General features: G+C 57.2%; 1 protein-coding gene across 5 annotated transcripts in view; it reads left to right on the top strand.

The window, feature by feature from the left end:
- The window catches only part of ADD2 (adducin 2), an 89,584-nt gene that overhangs the window by 41,121 nt on the left and 24,130 nt on the right, over window positions 1–24,333 (top strand). For 2 of the 5 annotated variants that reach the window (XM_072746140.1, XM_026017827.2), the window contains exons 2-6: window positions 8,841–8,956; window positions 14,553–14,766; window positions 16,160–16,298; window positions 22,627–22,778; window positions 23,174–23,254. In XM_072746140.1, coding sequence (XP_072602241.1) covers window positions 14,584–14,766; window positions 16,160–16,298; window positions 22,627–22,778; window positions 23,174–23,254 — 555 coding nt within the window. In that variant the 5' untranslated portion in view covers window positions 8,841–8,956; window positions 14,553–14,583. Of the gene's footprint in view, window positions 1–5,504; window positions 5,952–8,840; window positions 8,957–12,450; window positions 12,639–14,511; window positions 14,767–16,159; window positions 16,299–22,626; window positions 22,779–23,173; window positions 23,255–24,333 lie in introns of those variants that run through there. The other 3 variants (XM_072746143.1, XM_072746142.1, XM_072746141.1) reach the window with 3 other exon arrangements.

Below are 24,333 nucleotides of genomic sequence, written 5' to 3'. Positions count from 1 at the left end.
ACTCGCGCCGCTGACCGTCGCCAAATGATCGCAGCATTCTTGAATGTGTCTTCCGTGACAGATCGCGTCCTATGCGTTTTCCAGGGATGAATTCTTTTGGCTGCGACAACCCTTTGGGGTTGCTATCATAATCACCACCCCCCTTTACAGATGGGGAAACGGAGGCATGGGGTGGCTCAGTAACTCACCTAAAATCTCACAGCTAGCAGAGGTGAGCCTTGGGCACAAACCAGTCTGCGCCAGAATCTGTGTGCTTTGTCATATGATGATGCTTCTGAAATTATGTAATATGTTTCTGGAATTATACAGGGTTCAAAGGTGTAGGAGGGAGATGGCATCACGGCCCTTTGTCCCACTTCCCAGGGAGGCTGGGCACAAAGAAGGCAAAGATGCAGTGTGGGCAGCTATCCCACCCCCACCCTATAGTGTTTGGAGGTTGGGGGGCCTCCAGGTATTATTTATTCCACCCCAAGGCATTTTCGTTTAGTACTGGATACGTGCACTTTCCCACGACACAGCTTGTCCTGGCTAAATGCCTTATGGCTGTTTATTATCAAAGAGCTCTTTAGGGGGGTGTTTAGGCCTTTGGGGGATGTTTAGGCCTTTGGGGGATGTTTAGGCCTTTTGGGGGATGTTTAGGCCTTTTGGGGATGTTTAGGCCTTTGAGGGGATGTTTAGGTCTTTGGGGGATGCTTACGGCTTTAGGGGGATGTTTCAGGCTTTTGGGGGATGTTTAGGCCTCTAGGGGGATGTTTAGGCCTTTTGGGGATGTTTAGAGCTTTAGGGGGATGTTTCAGCCTTTTGGGGATGTTTAGGCCTTTAGGGGGATGTTTAGGCCCTTGGGGGATGTTTAGGCCCTTGGGGGACTGTTTAGGCCTTTAGGGGGATGTTTAGGCCTCTAGGGGGATGTTTAGGCCCTTGGGGGGATGTTAAGGCCTTTTGGGGATGTTTAGGCCTTTGGGGGATGTTTCAGCATGTATCCTATCTTGCTTACTAACCAGGTGCAAATCTTCATTTAATTTACTTTAAATGCCTCTGTTTTTCAGGTGAGAAAGGGGGGGCCTCCCCCTGTATTCACTCACTTTGTAACCCTCCGTGATTTTCTGCCTTGGTTTGCAGCCCTTTGCCACTTGTATTTTTCCCAGACTGAAAACCTCACCCCTTTCTTCTAATCCCAAGCTCGACTGCCGGGAAGGGCCAGCCGTCCTCCCAAGGCACAAGGCATGTCAGATGTCTGGGCACAGCTTTCTGTGTCTGTAATAAATAGCCAGGTCAGGGGGGTCAGGGAATTAGCTGGAAAAACCTGTAAGCAGTCCAGGCATTCTCATCAGGGATGCAAGGAGAACAGGGTAACCGCACTGGAATCTCTAGATTATCTGCTCGGATGGAAAAGAGAAACCCGCCATTTAGAACCGCCTACGGACCAAAAATCTACCTGAGTCTTTAGTACAGAAATTCAGCAGCAAACATAATCTGCCTAATGTTTTTAAGCCGAGTTTCACGGATGCGTTGACGTTCCCTTGAGAACATCTGATGGGGCGGTGAGCCCAGATGTATGCTTGCTGGCAAGGTGGAATCCAGGCTGCAGTTTTAAGAAATCCAATTGTTACGACGTCAATAGGCCACAGGAAGAGTGATTCGATAGTAGCACCTAACGTGTATTGAGCCCATATCGATTACTAGGCCCTGTGCTTTCATGTATTATTTCGCATAATCATCTAAGGAGGTTCTGTTCCTGTGTCCATTGTACAGGCCAAGAAACTGAGGTTTAGAGAAATTAATTGATTCGCCCAAATACACGAAGCTAGACAGATGCAGAGCTGGGTTTGATCCCGGGCCCCTGATGCTTTCCGGAGTTCTTAGCCGCAAGGCCGTAGGGTGGGGCCGCCTCCCTGAGTGCAGGGAGACAGCCTGGACTTCTACTGAGTTACTTGCCACCCCCCAGTCCCCTCAGTAGTTATTCATCTTCCCTCTGTTTGCCTCAAATCTGTCTTCTCCCAAAATTGGGGAAAGGCAGGCAGGTCTGGGAAGGTTCTGAAAGAGAGGACATGGGAGATGGGAACTAGCAGCTGTTGAGCCCCCGGTATGTGCGAGGCCCTCTGGAGAGCACTCCCAGCCAGGGTGGTTTTCAACCACTCAGGTCGTGGATCCATCTCCATTTTTTTGTCTCATCTTGTCTTTTTTTTTTTTTTTTTAAGATTTTATTTATTTATTCATGAGAGACCCAGAGAGAGAGGCAGAGACACAAGCAGAGGAAGAAGCAGGCTCCATGGGGGTCTCCAGGATCACACCCCGGGCTGCAGGCGGCGCTAAACCGCTGCGCCACCGGGGCTGCCCTTTTTTTTTAATAAATTTATTTTTTATTGGTGTTCGATTTGCCGGCACATAGAATGACACTTCTTCAAGCGGATGTCCTGGAGGCGAAGCTGCCTGAGTCTCCAGCGTCTCCCGCAAGTTGCTGCCGTGCCGCTTATCTTCCACTTCCTTCTTCCCGAGTTTTATCGGTGACTTTATGGGATCTCAGGAGCCCCTGAAGTGGGAGGTCCTGTCTTACGATCTGCGGATTCAGCTAAGTATTCATGTCAAGTATGGACAAGGGGTGACCCTGATCAAGTCGACGGGAAAGCCTCTCGAGGTCAGACCGCAGAGCATGGCTGTGTCGTTCGGGGTGGGCCGTGAGCCGTAACAGCAGCCTCAGCGCCCCCAGTCGCTCGGGGCCGCCTGCAGTGACACCGTAGCCCCCTGCAGTCGGTGGCCGCGATATCCCCGAGGCCCCAGAATTTCTCCCAGATCCTCTGCATCCAGCAGGGAGGCAAGAGGACAAAGCGTGTGGAGCAGGCGCCTCTGCTCCTAGTCACCTGGGCGCCGGGCCATGCGCATCACCTCCGCTCAGAGCCTCGCCAGGCCGGGAGGCCGGGGAATGGGCGCCAGGAAGACGACGACGTGGGTTCGGTGAGCGCGCGGTTGACCCCGATGCACCGGCACGCAGAGACGGAGAGAAGCTGAAATAGTTCCTCCCTTAGCACCGTCACAATAAAATCCAGGCCGTAAAGAGCCGCGGGGAGGATCACTGGGAGGAGAAGCAAGTCCGGCAGGTGCCTCCTGTTGCCCCTGAGAGGACGAGGGACTCCGTGGCAGCCTGAGCCTCCCTTCCCAGGCTCTGGGGATGTTTCTGCCTTGAGACTGCAGAGCCCAGCACGATTTCCATGCAAGCCTTTAGACCCTCCCACCCTTTAGCCCGTTTCCTCACCATCCCCTCTCCCCAGGCCCGTGGGGTCTTCATCCCACGCCCCAGCTCGGCAAGGCCTGGGTGTCACTGCAGCCGTGAATTTTTACCGCATCCTTCGTCTGGAGGCTTCGGATGGAGTCCGAGCCCGCTCTCGTCCTAGATGCGAGGTCCTCTTAGAATTTCCTTTTGTGCCCAGCAGGTAGGAAAGCCCTCCCCAAAAAACCAATGGGGGAAAAAAAAAAAACAGCAAAACAGTTCTGACCTGAACGTGCTCAATAAAAGAGCATGTTTCCACCCCCGTGGCCTAGGACGCCCTTTAGCCTAGTGGACATGGCAGGGCAGGTCCTCACTAGCTGTCTCCGGGTTTCCGGGCTGGAACCGGGAATGGCGAGCGACGAAGTCCCGCCGCGTGATTCAGCGGGTCACGTTTCACTCTCCTGCCCAAGAGCAAATGACCGCAGTTGAGGCCAAAAAGCAGAACCGACTGTTCCGCGTCTGACCTTGACCGAGGGGACGCTTTTCAAAATAGAGCTCCGTGGTCTCGGGTCCGGTTTGGCCGGAAGTGAAAGGTGGACAAGACGACGGCTCGGGGGTGTCCGTGCCTGGATTCGAGGGCGGCCGGAGGCGCGGAGCAGGGAATCACAGGACGTGTCAGAGCAATTAGGCCGTCCCCTTGACGAGCTTTCATCCACACAGTGTGCACGTTCCGCTGACCTTTTCACTGAGGGGACTGAGCATTTGAAGGCTGGGCCCAGGCTTCCTGCTAGCTCAGCGCTGTCCCTCCGTCACCGGGGCGTCCGGAGCCCCCCTTCGTCCCCCTCACTGAAGGCGGGAAGCCCGCACGGTTTTGCAGTTGGTGGCGGAGATGCCTGACAAGTGGATTAAAGCCGAGGGCCGGAGACTCAAGGTTGGGGCCTCCCTGGGGCCCCCTGGCTCGCGAGGCTCTGCAGCAGCTCTGCCCCCAGGACTGCCGTGATCCCTCCACGAGCCACCCTTGCCCCCAACTCCATCGCAGGCGATTGTGAATCATCCCCTCTGGGTCCCCATGCCAGAAATAGGGACCGAATCATCCTTTACGGGGCTTCTCTGAAGCGTAGGAAGCCTGGGCCTCGGGCTTTAGCTGTTTGCTGACCCGCTGCCCTTCCCACCGGGCCCCTTGCATCACCTTCACGTGGAGGAGAAGGACGCGTGGTGAAGTGCAAGGGGCCGACAGGCTCTGGAACCAGATGGGTTCAAGCAAGGCTCTGCCCTTGGATGGTCTGTGGCTGCGACCAGGTCACCCCCTGCCCTGGAGCCTCCAGGTCCACCCCTGAGAGCCGGGGGCGGGGGCCGCCCTGCGCTTCGGCGCCGATGAGAAGGGCCCAGCAGGCCCCTCCCCATCTGGGTGTAACAGCCCGAATCTTGTTGAGGGAATAACGTCTTCCTTCAAGATCTGAAAACTTGCGTCCTCGTAAACGTGGGCCTCGGGCTTCCAGTCCCCTCTTCCAAAACAGCGTTGAAAACAAACATTTATCTCCAGTTCCCCGTGTGTGTGTGTGTGTGTGTGCAGAGAGACGCGATCATCTCAGAGGCGGCCTGCAAGGGGTGTGCTCGGTGCTTGTTGCACACACGCGGTTGTATCCGTGCTCGTATTTTTCACCTTAATATGACGGCGGGTCTGTGGCAGGCGGGGACCAGGTCTCCTTTCTTTTGGAGACATCTCCTCTCCTGCCCAGTCCCAGTTCTCGCTCACTCTTGGCCACCGGTAGGTACAGAGCAAATAATCGCGCTTGTCCCGTGAGAGAGAGTGGGGCCGAGTTCGAGTGGTGACAAAGGAGGCCAGGTCGGCTCGTCGCCCAACAGTGCGACTTCTGGGTGATGGAGGGGGGGGACGTGCCCACCCACCGGTAGGCCTGGGGCCCGTTACTAGAAGGGCTTTAAAATGCCGCGGACGTGGCTGGAAGGGGGCGTCGGGGATGCTCGGCCGCGCAAGGCTTCTGGACGTTCGGGGTTCCGCGGAGGGGCCTCCGGAGACAGACGCGGACGCTTCACCGTCTCTCTCCTTCCTCCCTTTCTTCCCTTAAACTGTTTTTGTCCTACGTGGTCACGGCAGCTGATACCTACGTGGAACTCGGGGGCTCAGGACCGGGTGGAGCCGGGGACAGGCCTCAGCCGCGCCCGCGGAGGTGCCCTCCCTCTATCTGCGGGGCCAGGCAGGGTGTGGCCGGGCCCAGGGGAGCAGCGGGGCGAGGCCCTGGCCTCCGCCGCCTCCCGGAGGCCCCGGGGCTCGGTCAGTGAGCTCGGGCTCCGACTTCAGGTCCGAGGCTTGGCCGGGAGGCTGTGCTGTGGGGCCGGGGCAGCTGGGCGCCGCCGTGCGCCGCACCTTTGCACCCAGGCTCGGGGCGCTCGGGCCCGTCCTGTTTGGGCAGCTCCCGCTGAAGGGGGAGACGGGCCTGCCTGCCCCAGCTCCTCGCACAACGTGGGCCCCCATGCTCCCTTTCCAGACCTTCCGCTCCTCGGGAGCCGCCAGGAGTGACCCGTAGGAGCGCGAGTTCCCACTCCTGTGATCCGTGGCCTGGTCTGCGGGGGACACGGAGGAGAACAGCGCGGTGTGCCCGCGTGGGTGCCGTTCCCGGCTGCTCTCCCGGGAGGGCAACAGCGGGACACGCGAGGCGGAGCCTCAGGGCGCCGCTGGGCGAAGAGTCGAGGGTCCCAGGCAGCGGAGGGGCTGCTGGAGGGGGAGGTAAGAGCCCGGCCAGGGGCTGCAGCAACGGCCTGTGGCACCTGTTGTGGCCCCCACTCTGTCCCCCTTTGCCCCTTTCTCCCCGTAACCAGTGCGACCCCGTGACCTTGGATCTGCCCGTCGAGCAGCAGTGGGTCACGGCACTTCTGCTTCTCAGCAGCCAAGAAGAGGGGCTTGTCGCCGAGCAGGAGGCCCGTGCACCAGGGGGGCTGCCACGGACCCTCCGTTAATGCCCATGGCTCCCTGTGAGGCCGCTGCTCCCCAGCACCTACCATGAGCCCCCCAGGGACCCCCGGGACCCCAGGGCCCCGCAGTGCGGCCTCAGGAACCGTCAGCGGAGTTCCAGCTTGACTGACATCGGGGCAGCAGGGGCACTGGGTCTGGAGGCAGCTGGGGCACAGGTGCAGCCCCCCCCTGCCCGCCCGCCCGCCCACACCGGGACGTAGCCTGGTGCCGTCAGATAGCGGGTGCAGGGAATCGGGGAGTAGAGGTGACGCGGGAGCTAAGGGACCGGGTGTGGGGGAGGGGAGGACCTGCTGACCCAAAGGAGAAGGAAACGAGGACAGTTCTCCGGGCAGAGGTGAGCTTGGACAAGGCAGGGAGGCAGCCACCGGGTGTGGGCGGTGGGAGGCACCCACAGGAGGCGGCCGGGGTTGGGCAGGCCCTGGGAGACCTACGGGGTGAGGGCCTGGGTCCCGCTCTGCTGGGTGGCAGCCGCAAGGGAAGGACAAAAGCAAGGTCCCCCAGTCGTCCGGTTGGCGATGGGGGGCCTTGGGTCTCTGGCACGCAGCATGTGTTGGTTCGAAAAGGCAAATTCAGAATTAAACCTTTATGTTTGGTGGCTGTAAAAAGGATCCGTGTTACAATCTAAATTTGGCTGAATTTTGGCCAGAAGAGCAAGCATCAGCGGGAAGGAAGCACAGGAACGCTGCCCCAGGCGGCGGGAGCCCGGGTGGGCACGTGGCAGGGCGGTGACGGCACGATGGCCCTTCCGGATGGTGATGCGGTCACGGCGGGGTGCCGAGGCCATGAGACTGGGGGCCCTGGCGACGGGTGAGGTGCGAGTGCGGGAGGAGGGGCCAGCCGTGGAGGGGGCCCCGGCGCTGGGTCAGGGCTGGCCGCCCGCACAGGCCCACCCGCAGTGGCCGGGCAGCACCTGAGTGAGCAAGGGCCCTGAGCGTCGCAGCGCAGTGGGCCACCACCTAGGGCAGCAACCCCGAGCCCGCGCCGCCCGGCAGCCCCGCCCGACGGGACGTGGGAGCGGGGGCCCTGCAGGTCCTGCCCCGGGGAGGTGCCGGGCACCCTGGGCGGGGTGCTGCTTTCTCGTGACCCGGGCGCCTTGCCTCTCGGCTCTGCCGCAGGTGCATGAACAGCTGGGCACTAAGCCTGCAGAGTGCGGGGACCTGGGGACGTGGAGGGTGATGTGGCCGCTGTGGTCCTGGGGCCCTGCCCCGCCTGGCCGAGCAAGCAGACCCCGATGGTTGGAGCTCCATGGGGGGGTTACGTTTGCCTGATAACCCTCAGGCCTATTTTCGTTTTAATCAGGGGGTAACGCTACAACCCAAGGAATGAACCTCTAATAGCAGAATTTTAACAGCAGCCGAGGTCAGGATAGGAGTTAGGGTCCAGTGCATACTGACCTGGGGGACGGGTGCCCGTCTCCGTATGCAGGTGGTGCAGGTCGCTCCTGGGGGCAAAACAATGAGTTCTTTCAGTGGACACAAGAAATAGCTCAGACTCTGAGAATCCAGGTCTTGGCAGGTTATGGCCACAGACCTCGCACCCCTGTGGCAGGGGCCGCTGCGGAAGGGCAGGAGCTCGTGCCTCAGCTCACGAGGCTGCAGGGGCAGTTGGGGGACGTGCGTGGCTGCCCCGCAACAGACCGGCATCCAGAGGGCCTGCGCCGGAGCGAGCCAGCCTGGAAACGGGGGTGGGCGTGGGACAGAAGCAGCCCCGGGTGGCCGTGACCCCGTTCTAGCTGAAACAGGCCCGTGGGAGGGGGACCCCCGCCGGCAGCGGGCCCAGCCGAGCGCAGAGAAGAGTCACAGAAGCACCGGCCAGGACCCGGAGAGCCGCGAGCCCAGGACCGGGTCCAGGGGAGCCCACTGTGCGCCGGCCGGCCGGGCGGACTCGGGGACCCCGCGGGTGCGCAGAGCCTAGCCCCTCGCACACGCCACAGCTACCGAGACCGGCTCTCCCGGCGCCCAGCGGTCGGCGAGTCTGCCCAGAGTGGGGGACGCAGCTGAAGTGGCCGTGAGGAAGGACGGCCGGGGAGCGCCCCGGGGCCGTGTGGGCAGGAGCTGGGGGGCCGCCAGCCGGGGACACAGGCCTCCTCGCTGAGCCCGCACGCCCGGCCGAAAGCGCAGAACCATGGCTCATGTTCCGTGTGTCTGAATGTTCTGATGATGAACGTCGTGACAGGCTGGCCCCACAGGGTGTGTCCCCGCCCGTGGCCGTGCCCGTGAAGCCCCCGCGCTGTCCTGCGGCGTGCTGTGCCCCAGGCCGCTCCCGCTTCCTCGGCTGCAGCCGAAATTCTCTCCCACCAGCGGCTGTGCGCTGAGGCTCCTCGTGAAGGGCCGGGGCGCAGAATGGGGCACCCTGTGCCTCCCAGCCTGGCAGCCGTGGGCCTCCGCGCCAAGCGGGATTGTGCATTGTGCTCCCTCGGCCGCGTGGAGAGAGGCCAAGGCTCAGGGGAGGGCTCTCCCAGTTCCTCTCTGAAAAGAACGTCGGCCCCACCTGGGAAGATAATGAAGCCGCCCGTGCCGCTCCTGCTCCGTAGACGGGACGGGCTTTGACATCAAATTCCACTTCACGCTCATCTTTAAGAATCTCTCAGCAGCTGATGGGTGAGGAGTGCAAGACCCTGATACGTGCGCTTGTGTTTTTCAGCCTCCACCCGGATGTTTGAGGTCCTGTAGATGCGGTCGGCGCCCCGAGAGTGAAGCGGGTGCACGGGCCGAGCCCTGAGAAGCCGCAGCCTGGGACAGCGCCGGTCCAGCCTCCCGGTAATTGGTTGGCAGTTTTGGTGGTGATGGGGCGTGAGGCACACTTCTCGGTTGGGTCCGTCTCACCAGGACGAGCCTCCAGGCGCCAGCGGGATTGGGGGACTCGTTGCCGTGAGTCTGACGGACCTTAGAAGGCACAAACACACCCCCCCCGGCAGGGGCCAAAGTCCTCACACAGCCCCCTTGGTCACCTTCCTCCAAGGAGACGGCGCACCGCCTGCAAGGTGCCTGCCTGCAAGGTGCCCACCTGCAAGGTGCCCGCCTTCCATCCCGAGCAGCTGCCACGGGTGCGCCTGTGCGTGGCCCCTCAGCTAAAATCCCCACCTCCTGCGGCCCTGCAGGCCCTAGGGAACCAGTTAGGGAACCAGGCTTAGGGCACCGTGGGAGCCCAACGGACGTCCGGGGACAAGTAGCATCTGGGGCCGGTCAGTCCTGGAGGAGACCCTGACCCCACGTTACCCGCTCGTTACTCCGCTCGTGTCAGGCAAGTTAGCGTCTCTCCCTGAGACCCAGTGTGCCTGTGCCTGTGGACAGTGACGGGGATGCCCGCCCATGGAGCGCCCCGGGAGTGACAGTAATCATGGAGACGGTTGCTCGGCGCCCTGTGTCTCCAGTCCTCTGACGCAAACCAGGCGTCCTGCAGCTCAGCTCGATTCTGACACCCCGCCGCGCAGAGGGCGCACAGCTAACTACGCTGGTTAGCTATGGGCACAGTTAACTACCACTGGTTAGAGTTATGGGTGCACAGTTAACTACACTGGTTAGCTACGGGCACAGTTAACTACCACTAGTTAGCTACGGGCACAGTTAACTACCACTGGTTAGAGTTACGGGCGCACAGTTAACTACCGCTGGTTAGCTACAGGTGCACAGTTAACTACCACAAGTTAGCTACGGGCACAGTTAACTACCACTGGTTAGAGTTACGGGCGCACAGTTAACTACCGCTGGTTAGCTACAGGTGCACAGTTAACTACCACAAGTTAGCTACGGGCACAGTTAACTACTGCTGGTTAGCTACGGGCGCACAGTTAACTACGCTGGTTGTAGGCAAAGTCACCAGTGGGAACTGCCCCTGCCTCAGGAGCCACGAGCAGGATCCCCAGGCCACGGCACTTCTCTCTCTCTTGGCTGTGAAGGTAAGGGCTTCCGTGCCGCCCTCCGTCTCTAATTCGCTACAACTCCAGAACTCGGGAGGGACTGCAGTTGTGATTCCAGTTGTACGATGGAGGAGTCAAGTCAGGAACAGCCCATGGAGACAACGCATAGGGCAGGGCGTGGGCAGGGAGGGGGATTGGTGCGGAGCTTGTGCGTCCCCTCCTTCCAGAATCTGGGTGTATCACTATCCCAGCTGCCACAGGAAGCTCCTTCCAGCCTTGATGTCCAGAGATTTTTAATGGGGAGCTTTATTACTAGTAGGCACAGTTGTTTAAATCATCTGCCACTTGATTTAAAAAAAAATTTAATCATGAGAAACAGAGAGGCAGAGACCCAGGCAGAGGGAGGAGCAGGCTCCCTGCGGGGAGCCCGATGTGGGACTTGATCCCGGGACCCCGGGGTCACGCCCTGGGCCGAAGGCGGACGCTCCAGCCCTGAGCCCCCCAGGGGCCCCCCTCTGCCATCTGACTGAACTCAACTTCCAACCCCTCCCCCTCTGTCCTCCGTGGCTGGGATGCGGCTAATGTTCCAACCTTCTAACCCTGTGCTTGGCCTTTCTTGGTAGCCAGTCTCTCCCTTGAACCATCGAAGGGCCCACCGGAAGTCGCCTCGTGGGCGTAAATTCAGGTTCGATGCAATGGGCTCATCATGAATAACCAAAGACCCTCCCGATGTCCTTAGGTATTTTAGAAATCCCAAGGCTTTTGGAAGCTCTGCTAGGAGCTGGGGACGAAGGCTACATTCTTTATGATGTCCCACCTGGCCCACCGAGCACTGGCCTCTGATGGTCACCACCCTGCTCGTCCTCTTTTTTGTGATCTCCGGGTTGACCTGTTCCCAGTATCTAATCAGAGAACTAGTCATTCTCATCGGTCTTTTTCTAGATGTTCTTTTTGTTAATATAGCTCAAGATTGAATTAGGTTTTGGGGCTACAACATATAATTACAGTTACTCAGTATGCACCTGTTTACAGTTGAATCACGAGCCTCTTATTGCTCGAGTTCCTAATGCTATGATGATTTTAGCCCCTAAATGACACATAATAAGAGCAAATGCTTAATAGCACTGTTTTGAATACTTCACATACATTAACTCATCTAAATCCTCAGAAGAGCCTAACGAGGTAGCTAAACAGTCCAACCCCCATTTCATACACGGGGGAACCGAGCCACGGAGAGGTTAGGTGACTTGTGCAATGGGATCACATAGCTGCTACGCCGCGTGGTTAAGACTGGAACTCGCCCTCTTCTTGGTCTGGAGTCCATGCTTTCAACCACAAAGCCGCACGGCACAGAACTCTGGTCACCTGTGCAACATTTTGGAAGGAAAGGGAGAAGCCCAAAAGGATGCCTCTGGCCCGTAAAGTCGAAGGCTGCTTTTCTGTGGCCGCCGTTGTCATGCTGAGGGGGTCAGGGCTTCCATCTCCTGCCCCCTACCCATTGGAGCATCTCTGGAGTGACCTGCTTGGGATGGACTCTAAGAAGCGAAGGCAGCCCTGGGGGCCTGGGGGATGGGCTCCTGTCCAGCAGGACCTGAACTTCCTTGTAGGACCCTTGTGCTTCAGGGAGGGGAATGCTACTTCAGCCTCCACGGACCCATTCCTGAGAATGCAGCCATTCCAGGGGGAAGGAAAGAGGGCGGCCTTCTCCACCTGAATAGAAAGGATTTAGGCCAGGAAGGCTCAGTACCGGGCTGTGCTGGCCAAAATGATCCGAGCCCCAGAGACTCGGGGGGTTCAGGTGGCTCTGGAGCTGGTGGGACCTGAGTTGTAAGGAACACAGGGAGCTCATCCCCGTGTGTGTATCTATCGTACCTCCTGGGAGAGGCTGCCTGCCTGTTTTTAAAAAAAAAAACATTGAAGATTGGGGCTACAGAAGTGATATAATTAAAATGTGGGGGGGGGGGGGCAGTGCCCCTGGGAAAATGTCCGCGGGGCTCTCTGCCCAGGAGATCTGGATGGAGACTGCATGTCTGCGCAGCTCTGATGCTGTCCCGTCGTTTTTGTCCTTGCAACCCCTTGTTGCCTCTCTTTGCAGGAGCAGGCTGGGGGCATGGTGGAGGAGAAGGACTCGTGACTCACTCCACACACGTGGGCCTGACTTGAACCTGCAAGGCAAATGTTAGGGGGTCGTGTGTGTCCTTGGCAGCTGCCCAGTCGGCATCTGGCTCGAGGGAGAGGCCCCGGGGGTGGGAGGCGAGGATGCAGGAAGAAGGTCTCTGGCTCTGGGCAGCCTAGATCCTCCATCCTTTGCATTTCCACGTGAATCTGTCTCTCTCCGTAGAGTGTAGAGCTGGGAGGGGTCCCAGAGTTTATTCTGTTCTTTCCCTCATTTAGGGATGGAAAAATGAGACCCACAGAGGGAAATTACCACTTGCTCAAGGCCGTGCAGCTAGAGAATGAGCGAGTGAGGGTGACAGTGTAGACTCGGACTTCTAGTCCGGAGCTAACTGCCCTGGGAACATCCCTGATGGACTCAGTGATTCTCTCCACTGGGATGAAGAATCTGCCTTGAATGTCACTAAGTACGTCTTCAGCCATTCTAGCAACCTGCCGTATCTGCTTTACACTTTTCTTTAGAGAATTTTTTTTTGCTTTTGGGGTTTTTTGGCTGCCACTTCCTGAAGCTGCCTCCCCCACACTCCACCCCTCACAGGCAAATATTTCGTCTGCAGGAGCAGTAGGCAGGGCGCCGGGTAGGGGAGAGCCGGGGAGGGCATCCATAAGGATGTGAGACGTCATGGCTTGGCAAACTCGCAAAAGCAGGTTGTGGTGGCATTTGGGGAACGCGTGCTGTCCCAGGATAAGTGTGTGGTGGCAGGTGGTCACTGGAGTCGGACGACAGGGCCGGGACAGCCATGAGAAGTGGCACCTGCCAGTGGAATTAGAAGGTGACGTTTGTGCCGTCTCTGGCTGGCTCACTAATGGCCAACACCCGGCCTGGGTGCCTCCCGTCGCGCGGCACGGCTACTAACGTCTGGCCAGGGGTATTTCAACTCTGGCTGCCTCTTGGAATCACCCAGGGGGCTTTTAAAAATCCTGATGTCCAGGTCACACCCCCGGCTAGTAACATGAAAATCCGTGATATCAGTATCTTGAACCCTTCCCCAGTGGATTCCAACATGCTCCTCGGTGTAAGAACCACTGCTCCAGGCCAAGGGTTCGGGCCATTAGCTGAGGGATCTGTACGTGCTCCCTCCCTGGACTTTGCTATTTGCTCTTCCCCGAAAGGGGCAAATAGGAAGGAAGGAAAGAAGGAGGGAGGGAGGGAGGGAGGGAGGGAGGGAGGAAAAATGAAAGGAGAGGGAAAGGAGGAAAGGTCATCTGAGTGTTCTGGGCCGGTGGGGGGCGGACCCCCAGCTCTCCTGTCACCTGGCGCTTCGCCCCAGCTGCCCCACTCAGAGGGGCTGTAAGGTGGAGGGAGGGCGGAGCCCCCTGCCCTGTGGGGTGCTTTCCTGGCTGCCGCAAGGCCTCCTGCGTGATGACCTGCTGCCAGCAATGAAGGTCAAGGTTTGGGCGAACAGGATGGGCCGAGGGGGAAGAGCAGGTCGGGACGGGAGGTGGCAGTCGGCAGGCGGCAGTGCTCCAGCAGGACAGGAGAGCACCCCGCCTCCTGTGGAGTGAAGGGGGGAGGGCAGGGTGAGGACGGGAGCCAGGTGTGCCAGCCCCCGACACCCTTGCTGGCATCTCCACTCGTCCTCAAAAGCTCATCCTCGTTCAGTCAAGAACTGCTTGTCGTCCCCTGAGAGGGGATCACGCAGCAGGAAGGAGGCCGGTGCCCTGGAAGGTCTAGCGGGGCCCACACGACAGGACAGGACACAGGAAGGGAGCGGGTGTGGCCCGAGCCGCAGCCGGGAGGTGGAGCTGGACATGCAGCTTCTCCAACGGGCTCCCGTAGAGTCCGAGAACATTCCTTCCCTCGCCAGCAGGCCCTGAAAGCAGCACGCTTGCGAGGGAAAACCTAGGGGTCCCGGCCGCGTCGCAAGGCCGCCCTGGCCCTCATCTGGATCCAGCGATTGTCCCTGTGTGCGTGCTGACCCCCGGGGCACAGCCTCGCACTTCGGGCACGCGTCACGGGCGTGTTCCACTCAGTGTGCACTCGCTTGCACGGGGTGGCGGGCAGCAGGGCAGGGGGTGATGGGCAGTAGGGCAGGGGGTGGCCGGGCAGCAGGGCAGGGGTGATGGGCAGCAGGGCAGGGGGTGGCTGGGCAGCAGGGCAGGGGGTGGCGGGCAGCAGGGCAGGGGTGATGGGCAGCAGGGCAGGGGGTGGCTGGGCAGCAGGGCAGGGGGTGGCGGGCAGCAGGGCAGGGGTGATGGGCAGCAGGGCAGGGGGTGGCCCTGGCAGGTGCTAGCGCCTGCTGGACGCTCCGGGCCCGCAGGGGTGCAGCGCTGCTGCAGGTGCCGGGCGGACCAGGAGCAGCCTCCGGCCTCCTCCACAGGCTTCCAGGCTTCGGCTCGCACGCCAGGACCATGAGTGAGGACGCTGTCCCCGACGCCGCATCCCCGCCGCCCCCGCAGGGCCCGCAGTACTTCGACCGCTTTCCCGACGATGACCCCGAGTACCTGCGCCTCCGCAGCCGCGCCGCAGACCTGCGGCAGGACTTCAGCCTGATGGAGCAGAAGAAGCGAGTCACCATGATCCTGCAGAGCCCGGTGAGTGGGGCGGCCCGGTGGGGGGGCAGGGGAGCGGCCGGCCCTCTGGCTGACCCTGCAGGGTCTCCCCCTTCCACTGGGCCCCGTCTGGCCGTTCTGAGCCCGGGAGCAGGCCGGGCCTGGCCCCGTGGGTGTTTGGCTCGCTCCCTAGTCGGCGGGACGGCAAAAACCTGGTTTCTGCGCAGGCAGCTGGGCCAGGTGCCGGAGGGGTGGGTCTGACAGGGCCCTGCCTCTGTTTCCCGCTTTCCCCGAGTTAGCAGCGAGCCGACAGGGATGTTGGGTACCCGGGGCCCATGGGGCGCAGGGGGGAAGCTGGGAGCCTGTATGTTCCATCACCACGAGGACCTCCCGGCGGGGCAGTAAGGTTGACGCGCGGGGGCAGAGGTCAAAGGCGTCAAAGGGGTCCGGAAGCACCTAGACGCTGAGAGTGGGGGGCAGGGGGCCATGGGCCAGGGAAAGGGGGGCAAGCGGTTGCCCTGCCAGGGCTCACCCCTGCCTGCGATCCGTGGGCACCTGCGCGGCGCGAACACAGAGCTCGTCCTCGAGCAGGTGGTGCCCCGGGAGCAAAGCAGGGGCTCAGTGGACCAGGCGGCCGGTGACCGGGCCGGGTGGGGACAGGAGGGGCGGGGTGGAGCCGGTCCCCAGGCACCACGCGGTCCTCGGCCCGGGGCGCTCAGGGTGGAGCAGGCGTCTCTGTCCCCACTGGGCCTCGGGAGACAGGACCGTGGGCGGGCTGGGTGTGACCGTGCTCAGGGCGCCCAGTGAGCACGAGGCCCAGGCCTTGGTGGCAGGGGGCCTGCGAGGAGCGGGGCACGCGGTACTGAAGGCGGCGATGCCAGGGCGGGAGGAGAGGGCGCCCAGCTGGTACCGACCGGGTCTCGGCGCTTGGCCCCGTCCTTCCTCGGCCCCGTGTGGCTCCACCGGGTGGGCAGGAGGCGCAGCCTTAGGGCAGCAGGGCATGGGGGCGCGGGAGCCGCGGGGAGCACAGCGTATCCTTCCGTGTCCCGGGAGCCTGGGGTCCCGAGAGCCCAGGCAGAGCTGACGCCGGGGCCGCACGCCGTTCCGTTCAGCTCTGCCGTCTAACACGGCTCTCGGTGACTGAAGCGAGGCCCTGCACGTCTGATGGCGGAGGCGTGGGGGGTGTGGGGGGCAGTTGGGTGGGCGGGACCCGGGAAGGACCTGGAGCCTGAATTTCTGGACGGAGGGAGCAACAGGGGCCTTCCCCGACAGCAGCTGGGGGGCTCCTGAGGTCCCCGTGGGTTCCCGGTGCCGTCTGAGGCCCAGGGGCCCTGTGAGCCCTGGTCCAGTTGACCCGGGGCAGGGGCGGCTCCTGGAGGGGTCGGGAGCCTCCGCAGGAGAGCCACCGGGGGACCAGCGCCTCCGCCCGCTTCAGTCTTTCAGGGAGGAGCTGGAAGGCCTCATCCAGGAGCAGATGAAGAAGGGCAACAACTCCTCCAACATCTGGGCCCTGCGGCAGATCGCGGACTTCATGGCCAGCACCTCGCACGCCGTCTTCCCGGCATCTTCCATGAGTACGTGGGGAGCTGGGGAGCTGCCAGGAGCAGGGGTGGAGGAAGCGAGGTGGGGAAGAGCGGGTGGGTGGCCAGGGGCCAGGGCATGGGAAGACCCACAGGGGAGTCACCCCTGATGCCCAGAAGTCGGGGGGGGGGTGGGGCTCACGGGGAAGTCTCTAGTTCTGTTGGGGGAGGGAGCAGGACGACTTGGTGCCACTGTTCGGAGAGGCAGAGCAGCCCAAGTGTGACTCCGCGTCCCCCTTCGTCCGTGGGTCGCGTGAAAGGGGGGGCTTTGCAGCTAGAAGTCTCTTACGGGGCCTCTGCTTGAGGACCGGGGTGCAGAGAGGGTCCAGCCGCCGGCCCCCGCCGTGCATGCAGAACCGAAGGAGGGTCCTCGCCTGCTAGCGGCAGCCCCTGACTCACGCCCCTTCCTCGGTGCCCGGGAGCCGCTGCCTGGCAGGTGGCAGGTGGGGGGGGGGTCGCAACCCCCTGGACAGGCCAGCCGGACTCCGCAGCCAGGCCGGGGCATGACACCCTCTTCTTGGGTCCGAAGCTCTGCCCACAGCCTTGAAGGAACAAACACACTATCCCGCGATCGCACAGATACAGGATTGCGACCAGAAATCAGGAAAATAACGAGGAAAAAGGGGAAATTACCATCAGGGTCCTGTGTTCTTACAACCAAGAAATGACTATTTTCGATATTTTGGTGCGTATCCTTCCCGCCTTTTTCTCTTAACACGCATAGATGAGGAAAACAAGAATGGAATCACATTGCTCACGTAGGCTGGAGAGCTGTAGCGCACCTCGGGGCTTTCCCACACACGGCAGAGCATCGTCCTGTAATAAAGGGCTGGTGACGCTGCGCGGTCCTGCGCGAGTGGAACGTGCGCAGCTTATCTGACCGGCTTCCCGTTTGTAGGCTTTTAGGTTATTGACAGCTTTTTGCTCTTACGAACAACGATACAGTAAATCCTCTCGTTTATTCTATGATCGTTTTCTAAAGACCAATTACTGGAAGTAGAATCGTTGCATTCAAGTATTCGCATGTTTTAAAGATGTGGACGCGTCATGCCAGATCACCCCGGAGAAGCGCGGATCCAGCTCACGCTCCCACCAGCGCCGCGCAGCGCCCTTTCCTCCATCTTCACTGCAGTACGAATTATACTATTCGGTTCATCCTCCCGATTTGATAGGCGAAAAATAGTACTTTTTAATGTGCATTTATTTGATCACTAATGAGATTAGATACATTTTCACACTGGGATGATTTTTTTTTTTGTAGTAAATTGCCTTATCGCTTTCCTTGCTAGTTTTTCTACTTGCATATTCTTTTCTTATGCGTTTTCAAATCTTTATAAAGTGGAACTAGTTCCCTATTACCTGTCAAATATATTGCAATTTTTTTCCAGTTCCTCCTTTGCCTTTTTTGTTCATGTTTTTATATTGTAGAACTCTTTAATTTCCATAGAGCTGAATCCTTGGTTACTTTTGATTGCGCACTCGGAAGCACCTTCCCCAAGTTTTATAATCTCATGGGACAAATAGCCTTATTTATTTTTTAAAAGATTTATTTATTTATTCATGAGAGACACAGAGAGAGGCAGAGACACAGGCAGAGGGAGAAGCAGGCTCCGTGCAGGGAGCCCGATGCAGGACTCGATCCCAGGACCCCGGGGTCACGACCTGAGCTGAAGGCAGATGCTCAACCGCTGAGCCCCCCGGGGTCCCTGCCTTAATTATTCTTAAAAATAACTTAAGAATGAGTTTGTTAAGTCCCCTCCCCACCCCCCGTATACCTCAAAAATTCCATTTCGGGATTTTGATTGGGATTACTTTAAATAAATAGATTAATTTGGTGGAGGATTTATAAATTTATAATTTTATATTAGAATATAAGCTCCATGGGGAAAAGATACTTGTATGTTCTGTTCATTGCTATATCCTAGAATTGTGTCCTGGACTTAGAAAAGTAGCTGGCACAGAGTAGGGGTTTTAAAAATATTTGCATAAATGAATTTTAAGTCTGTTCAGAAATGATGTATGTCCTCTATTTATTTGCCTTTTTAAAAAATGTCCATTTAGAAAAGGTTAGTTGTTATTTTTTTCTTATTTTATTATTTTCTATTTTATTTTATTTTTATTATTTTATTATTTTCTATTTTATTTCTATTTTACTCTATTTTCTATTTTATTATTTTATTTTCTTATTTATATTAGAAAAGGTTAGCCGTTATTTTCTTATGGTCTCTACTGATTTCTTATTAAGTTTATCCTGGAAATTTTATATAACTTTGTTATTTTAAATGATTTTTTTCCTCCATTCAGCTTTCTTTCTGGTTATAGCTGTCTTCCAGGGAAAGTAGGTTCTTGTTGCACTCTTAAGTTCTCATAGCTTCTCTTGGGTATTGTATCTCGAAAAATCACATGACCTGCAAATAATGGTCATTTTCAATCCTTTATTCCAGCATTCACCCTTTGGTTTCTTTTTCTGCTTTTCTCACTGCATCCATTACAACTCTCAGAACAACGTTTAATAATAGATTAGAGAGTAATCATCCTTGTCTGGTTTCTGACTTTAATAGAAATCCTTTATCACAAGAGCTTGAGTTCGTTATCATATTGAGGAAGTATCTTTTCATTCCGGTTCAATATGAGTTCTTCTCAGAAATGGATGTTGAATTTTATAAAATGCATTTTGGGCGTTTATTGATTTTTCTTTCTTTGCACTATTGATATGATGAATTATATTAATAGATTTCTGAATATTGAACTCTTTTTTTCATTCCTGAAATCAATCATTCCTGTCTTGATGCATTCTTTTGAAAATACTCTTCTAGATTTGGTTTGCTAGGCGTTTATTCAGGATTTTGCATATTCACGAATGAGATTGGTCAGAAATTCACTTTTTTGTGCAGTCTTCATTTAGTATTGGTATTTGGGCTGTAACTTCATAAGATAAGTCAGAGTGGTCCCCACCCTTCTCTTTGTCCTGATGGATTTTAAATAAGGTAGGAAGTCTCTCTTCCTTGGAGATTTATTATTTACTTGTAAAACCATCCAGATCTGGAACATTTTTGATAACATTATTTTTCTCAGTTTCGTCTAGGGTTTTTAAAAAACTTATTTTGCTGCTGCTTGAGTAAATTTTGACTATATGTTTTAAATAATCCATTTCATGGAGATTTTCAAAACTATTAGAGTGATTTACAATATTCTACCATTTAAACTTTGTGCTGTAAACGAGATGACGTCCTCTTCTCATCCCTGGTGTTGTGTGTTCCTTCGTTCTTTTATGGCCAATCCAGATGTTGGTTTATTCATAGATGTTCTCACTTAAGCCAATTCTTGGATTTCTATATTAGTTCTACTAATTTTCTAGTTTCCCAAATTCACTGATTTTGTTTTTTTCTATTCACTAATTCTTTTCCATAACTTTTCTTTGGTTTATTTTTAGTTTTTATAGGGTAGAATAAAATGGATGCTTTATTTTCATTTTTAATTCAATAATAAAGACATTTTAGGCCATGGATTTTTTTCTCTGAGTGTAAGTTTGGTCTTGTCCCAGGCATCTTGACACAATATTTCCTTTAGTGTTGATTTCTAGATAGCTTGCAGTTGCTGTTTTGATTTTATTTTGTTCTAAGAACTCTCTGAGAATGAGTTTTCTCATTTCCCAGTGGTTGAATTTGTATTTTTTTAAGGGCCTGTTGATAACATCTATCTTTATTGCATTGTGTTTGGAAAATGTGGTCTATTTAATGTCTGTGTTGGGGATTTATTGAGATTTTTCTCTGTAGCCTAATAATATCATTTTTAAATGATATGTAAATACAGACTCTATCTCCAGGGCATAATATTTCCTCTGTATCTTCGTTTGTTTTTTTTTTATTTTATAAAAAATGAGAGTTGTGTTTCTTCCTCTGCATATTTAATTACTGTTCGTTTCTCTTTGTATTTCTAGTAGCTTTTGCTTTGTATCTTGATGAAATTACTTATATATGTGAGTGGTCTTTATAGCTATAGCTTCTTTATGGATCAACGTTTAGTTCCTGTAAAATGCCCGGCGCAGCGGCCCTCCCGCCATGGGCTCCGCTGCCTGGCTTTGTCTGGGGGCGTTTGCCTTCGCTCTTCCTCCCTTCTTGCTACCAAGGGTGAATATTCCAGAAGGAAATGGCTTTCCCTCATTTCCACTTTGATAATAATATTGTAACCTCTGTTTATTTTTTGGGCCTACTTTTGATGCTTCTTTTCCGTTTACCTGCCTCGTGTCACTTTAGTCTCGTCCGTTGGCAGACCTCCGACGGCGTTGCCTCCTGGCATTTATTTCCATATCAGAGAAATCTGAAACAGCCTATTTTTTTGTTGTTGTTCCTTTGTAGGTAACCAACATTCTTTTGGCAGATGTCGGTGCGTTTTCCCCTTTATCCTCGTATTTCAGAAATGTGCCGGGAAGCATATAATTGCAAGCCTTTTCTCTTGTGGACGCTCCCCTCGGAACGTAGTGAATCCTTATGATTTACGCAGGGCAGGTCTGTTTCCAGCTCACAAGTCGTTCCGTGCGGCCGGGGCGGGATCTGAACGTGTCTCCCTCCGGCCTGTCTCCCGCCGCGCTCCCTTTCTTCTTCATCGTTTTCATGTCCCTGCCTTTATGCTCTTTCTTCTGAGAGAGAAGCGGAGCCGAGCAGCATCCCCACGGCCCCGACCAGCTCTGGCGGGAAGACAGTGGGGAGCCTGGACGTGGAATGAGCCCTGGGGGCGTCTGAACCGGACGCTAAGCGGGGAAGGTCCAAGAGTCGGGGGTTCAAGCACAGAGAGGTTGTTCTTTGTTCAGCTCCGTTTGCCTTAGGATTTTGCGGCCGTTTTGTGTTTTTATTTGGGTTTCTCTTTTGCAATAGTGTGTCCTTCAGTCTTAGCGCTCTTTGGGGTGGTTAGGGAGTTTTCAGCTTTTTCTGTGTTTTCCTGGATCCCTTGAGTAAATGGCTTGGTGGGCTCCGAGTCATCAGCCTGCGCTCAGTCTCAGTCGGCTTGGCTTTTGTGAGGCCGCTCAGAATAAGCTTCTCTCTCTCCAAACCCCGAGAGCAGGGGCTCGGGGAGGCCTGTGGAGCCTTCTGGTCTCTCCTCCCACCTGGGTGTGCGGGGGGCAGGGGGACACCGACAGGGGACGTGGGACACGATGATGAGGCTTTGGACCCATCCTGGCTTCCTGGCGCCCTGGGCCTCCACAGCTATTTGTAAGAGAAGGACTTGAAGCCGTCGGGTCCGAAGACCCTCCCAAGGACAGCTCCCTGGCCTGGCTGTGTCGGGGGTCGCGCTCCCGTACACCTGCCTGTGGCTGCGAGGGGGGCCGAGGGCCCAAGCAAAGAGCCCACCGGAGCCGGGGCAGAGCGGAGGGAGGGATCCCGCCCTGGCTGGTTCCAGCTGGAAAGTGTTGACTTTGGAATTCCGTTGTTGTTATTTTTGCCGGTTCAGCTGAGCCTCTGGACCACTTGTCTCTCTTTCCCGTCAACCATGGTCAGTAGGCGCGTCCCTGGAGGTGTCCCTCCGCCGCGGGCACGGGCTCAGTGGCGACATGCCCGCCCTGCAGGCCCCGCAGCCCCCGCCCTGCATCCCCGCAGACCAGCTCATTTCCCCGGGCTGCAGACCGGATGGGGACGCGCCTCCCCCGTGTGGCAGGGAGCTCACTGGGGCAGTAGAAGCTCGAAAGGGCACTTAATCCCTTAGGGTTTGGGTGGGTGTCGGGAGAGGCAGCATCAGCGGCTCCCAGCCCGGCGTCATCTTAAGCCAGAACCGTTTCCTGCTGGTGCTTTCACTGGTTTCTAGACACTGACTAGAGGGAAGTGCGGGGCTCAGACACCAGACACCTCTCGCGCCTTCCAGGGGCCCGCGCGGGGCCAGCGTCGTTTGAGAAGTCACGCTGCGTGGTCTAGTTCTTTTTTTTTTTTTTTCGGCTGATAAGCAGGCCTCCTGCTTGGCGGCATCTTCACCAAAACCGGCTTCTGAAACGTACCCGCACCTCCGCGCGGGCACCTACTCTTGCCTTTCTTCGGGGCCCATCTTTATTGGGAGCTTGGCCTTCCGAGAACCCTCCATTTGGTGCTTTGAATCTGGCCATGATTTTTGACCAAAAGCAACGTCGTTTTTCTCTGAATAAGCAGAAGACTTTCTTGGGCACAATACCCCCGGGAGGAGGGTCAGAGAATATTTAATCCCCCGCCTGCAGACGCCTCTTGTGCAGTGGACATGCCAGCGAGAATTCAGAGAGGGCGAGGGCGAGGGCGAGGAGGGACGGGGCACACGGCAGCCCTGGCCCGAGCGGCCCCGTCCCCACCCTGTTTCCCCGCAGACTTCTCCATGATGACGCCCATCAATGACCTCCACACGGCCGACTCCTTGAACCTGGCCAAGGGGGAGCGGCTCATGCGGTGCAAGATCAGCAGCGTCTACCGTCTCCTCGACCTCTACGGCTGGGCCCAGCTGAGTGACACCTATGTCACGGTGAGCACAGCATCTGGGCGGGGTGGGCACCACCCGCGGCCCTGACAAAACCCCCAGGGAGAGCTCCCGCCCACTGCGTGGCCACGCACTGGGCCTCCCAAGGTTTCTAACCGGTGCTCACCCTTCTGGGGCCCCCCCCTGGATAAGGAGCTGGGAACCCCTGGATCCTATTCCTGGGGCCACCCTTGACCACTGGGGAGTCCTCGTGTCGTCCGTTGCCACGGTTCCAAATGAAGGCTAGGTCCTCTCCATCTCTCCGGTGCTGGGGGAAGATGAGGGTTCTTGTGAGTGAATTTTGGGTGCCATGGATTCAGGGGAGGAGGGCATTCAGGCAGAGTGTCCCGGGAATGACCCCTCCCCCTCCTTGCCACTGAGAACGCCTGTTTTCCCTCCAGCTGAGAGTCAGCAAGGAGCAAGATCACTTCCTCATTAGCCCCAAGGGAGTTTCTTGCAGTGAGGTCACCGCGTCCAGCCTGGTACGTATAGTCCAGCGTCGCGCGGTCCGTTCCCTACACGAAAGCAGCCTCCAATGACGGGTCATTTCCAGATCGGCCACTGCCCTCCTGCTCCTCGTGGAGCTCGCGCTCTGGTCTCGCACGTCGTCCCAAAGCATAGCACACCCCAACCGTGAGGCCAAGTGTGAGGTGCAGGTAGCACGTCGCAGTAGGGAGGAGGAGGAGGAGATGGGCCTGGGGTCGGACCCTAAAGTCTGGGAGTTGGGGAATAAAGTCTGCAAAATACTGGAAAGTCTGCAAAGTCTGCATCGGGGAATACCTTAGGACAACAGCCAGTGCTTTGTCTCCAAGCAGATCAAGAGTCGCCTAGTGCCGGTGCCATTAGCAATAGTTTCTGGGGTCCCTTTGGGTTCTCTTGCTCCTTTTAGGTACAGTAGGAAGAAGCTTCCAGATCAGGAAAGATTCCTGGGTGGAAGGAGGAAAGCAGTGGGAAGGACTGTCCTACCAGCAGAAGAGGCCCGGTGGCCCTTAGATGCCGAGGCTCTGCTGCTGTGCGTACGCCGGGGGGCAGAGGGTGCCCCCGGGCCCCCCCCCCAAGCTTGAGGCATACAGGTTGAGCCCAGGTGTGCAGCAGGAGAGCCAGCTGACCAAGTCACAGAGCATCTGGGCAGGGTGGGACCCTGACTGCCCAGGCCGCTTTACAGGCAGGAGGGGACACTGAGCCCAGGGAGGTGAGTGTCCTGCACACGGCCACCCGTGTCAGGAGGTCAGGGCCGAGGCACACTGGGACCAGACGCAAGGAGGCACACGCTCCGCCTTGAAGGCATTTGTGGCCTCGCTGGGGAGGCAGATAAGGCAGGCGATGACTGAGTCAGAGTGAAGAAGGCTCCCCTAGAGCAGGACACTTGGGGAGCCCCGCAAGGGTGCAGGGGCCCAACAGGAGGGGCAAGGCAGGAGCGTGTGGGCTGGCCCGATGCTGAAGGAGCTGAGCCTCCAGGAGCCACAGGATAAGGAAATGTAGACCAGGGCGGGGGGCAGAGACAGGGCAGAGAGGCCTGTGTCCCCGGCAGGAGGGCAGCTACACCCAGCCAGGCGCCGGC

The sequence above is a fragment of the Vulpes vulpes genome, unplaced genomic scaffold (assembly GCF_048418805.1).
Source record: "Vulpes vulpes isolate BD-2025 unplaced genomic scaffold, VulVul3 u000000657, whole genome shotgun sequence".
Lineage (NCBI taxonomy): Eukaryota > Metazoa > Chordata > Mammalia > Carnivora > Canidae > Vulpes > Vulpes vulpes.
Note: the sequence above shows the minus strand (reverse complement) of the source record. Positions and strands in the feature narration are given on the sequence as shown.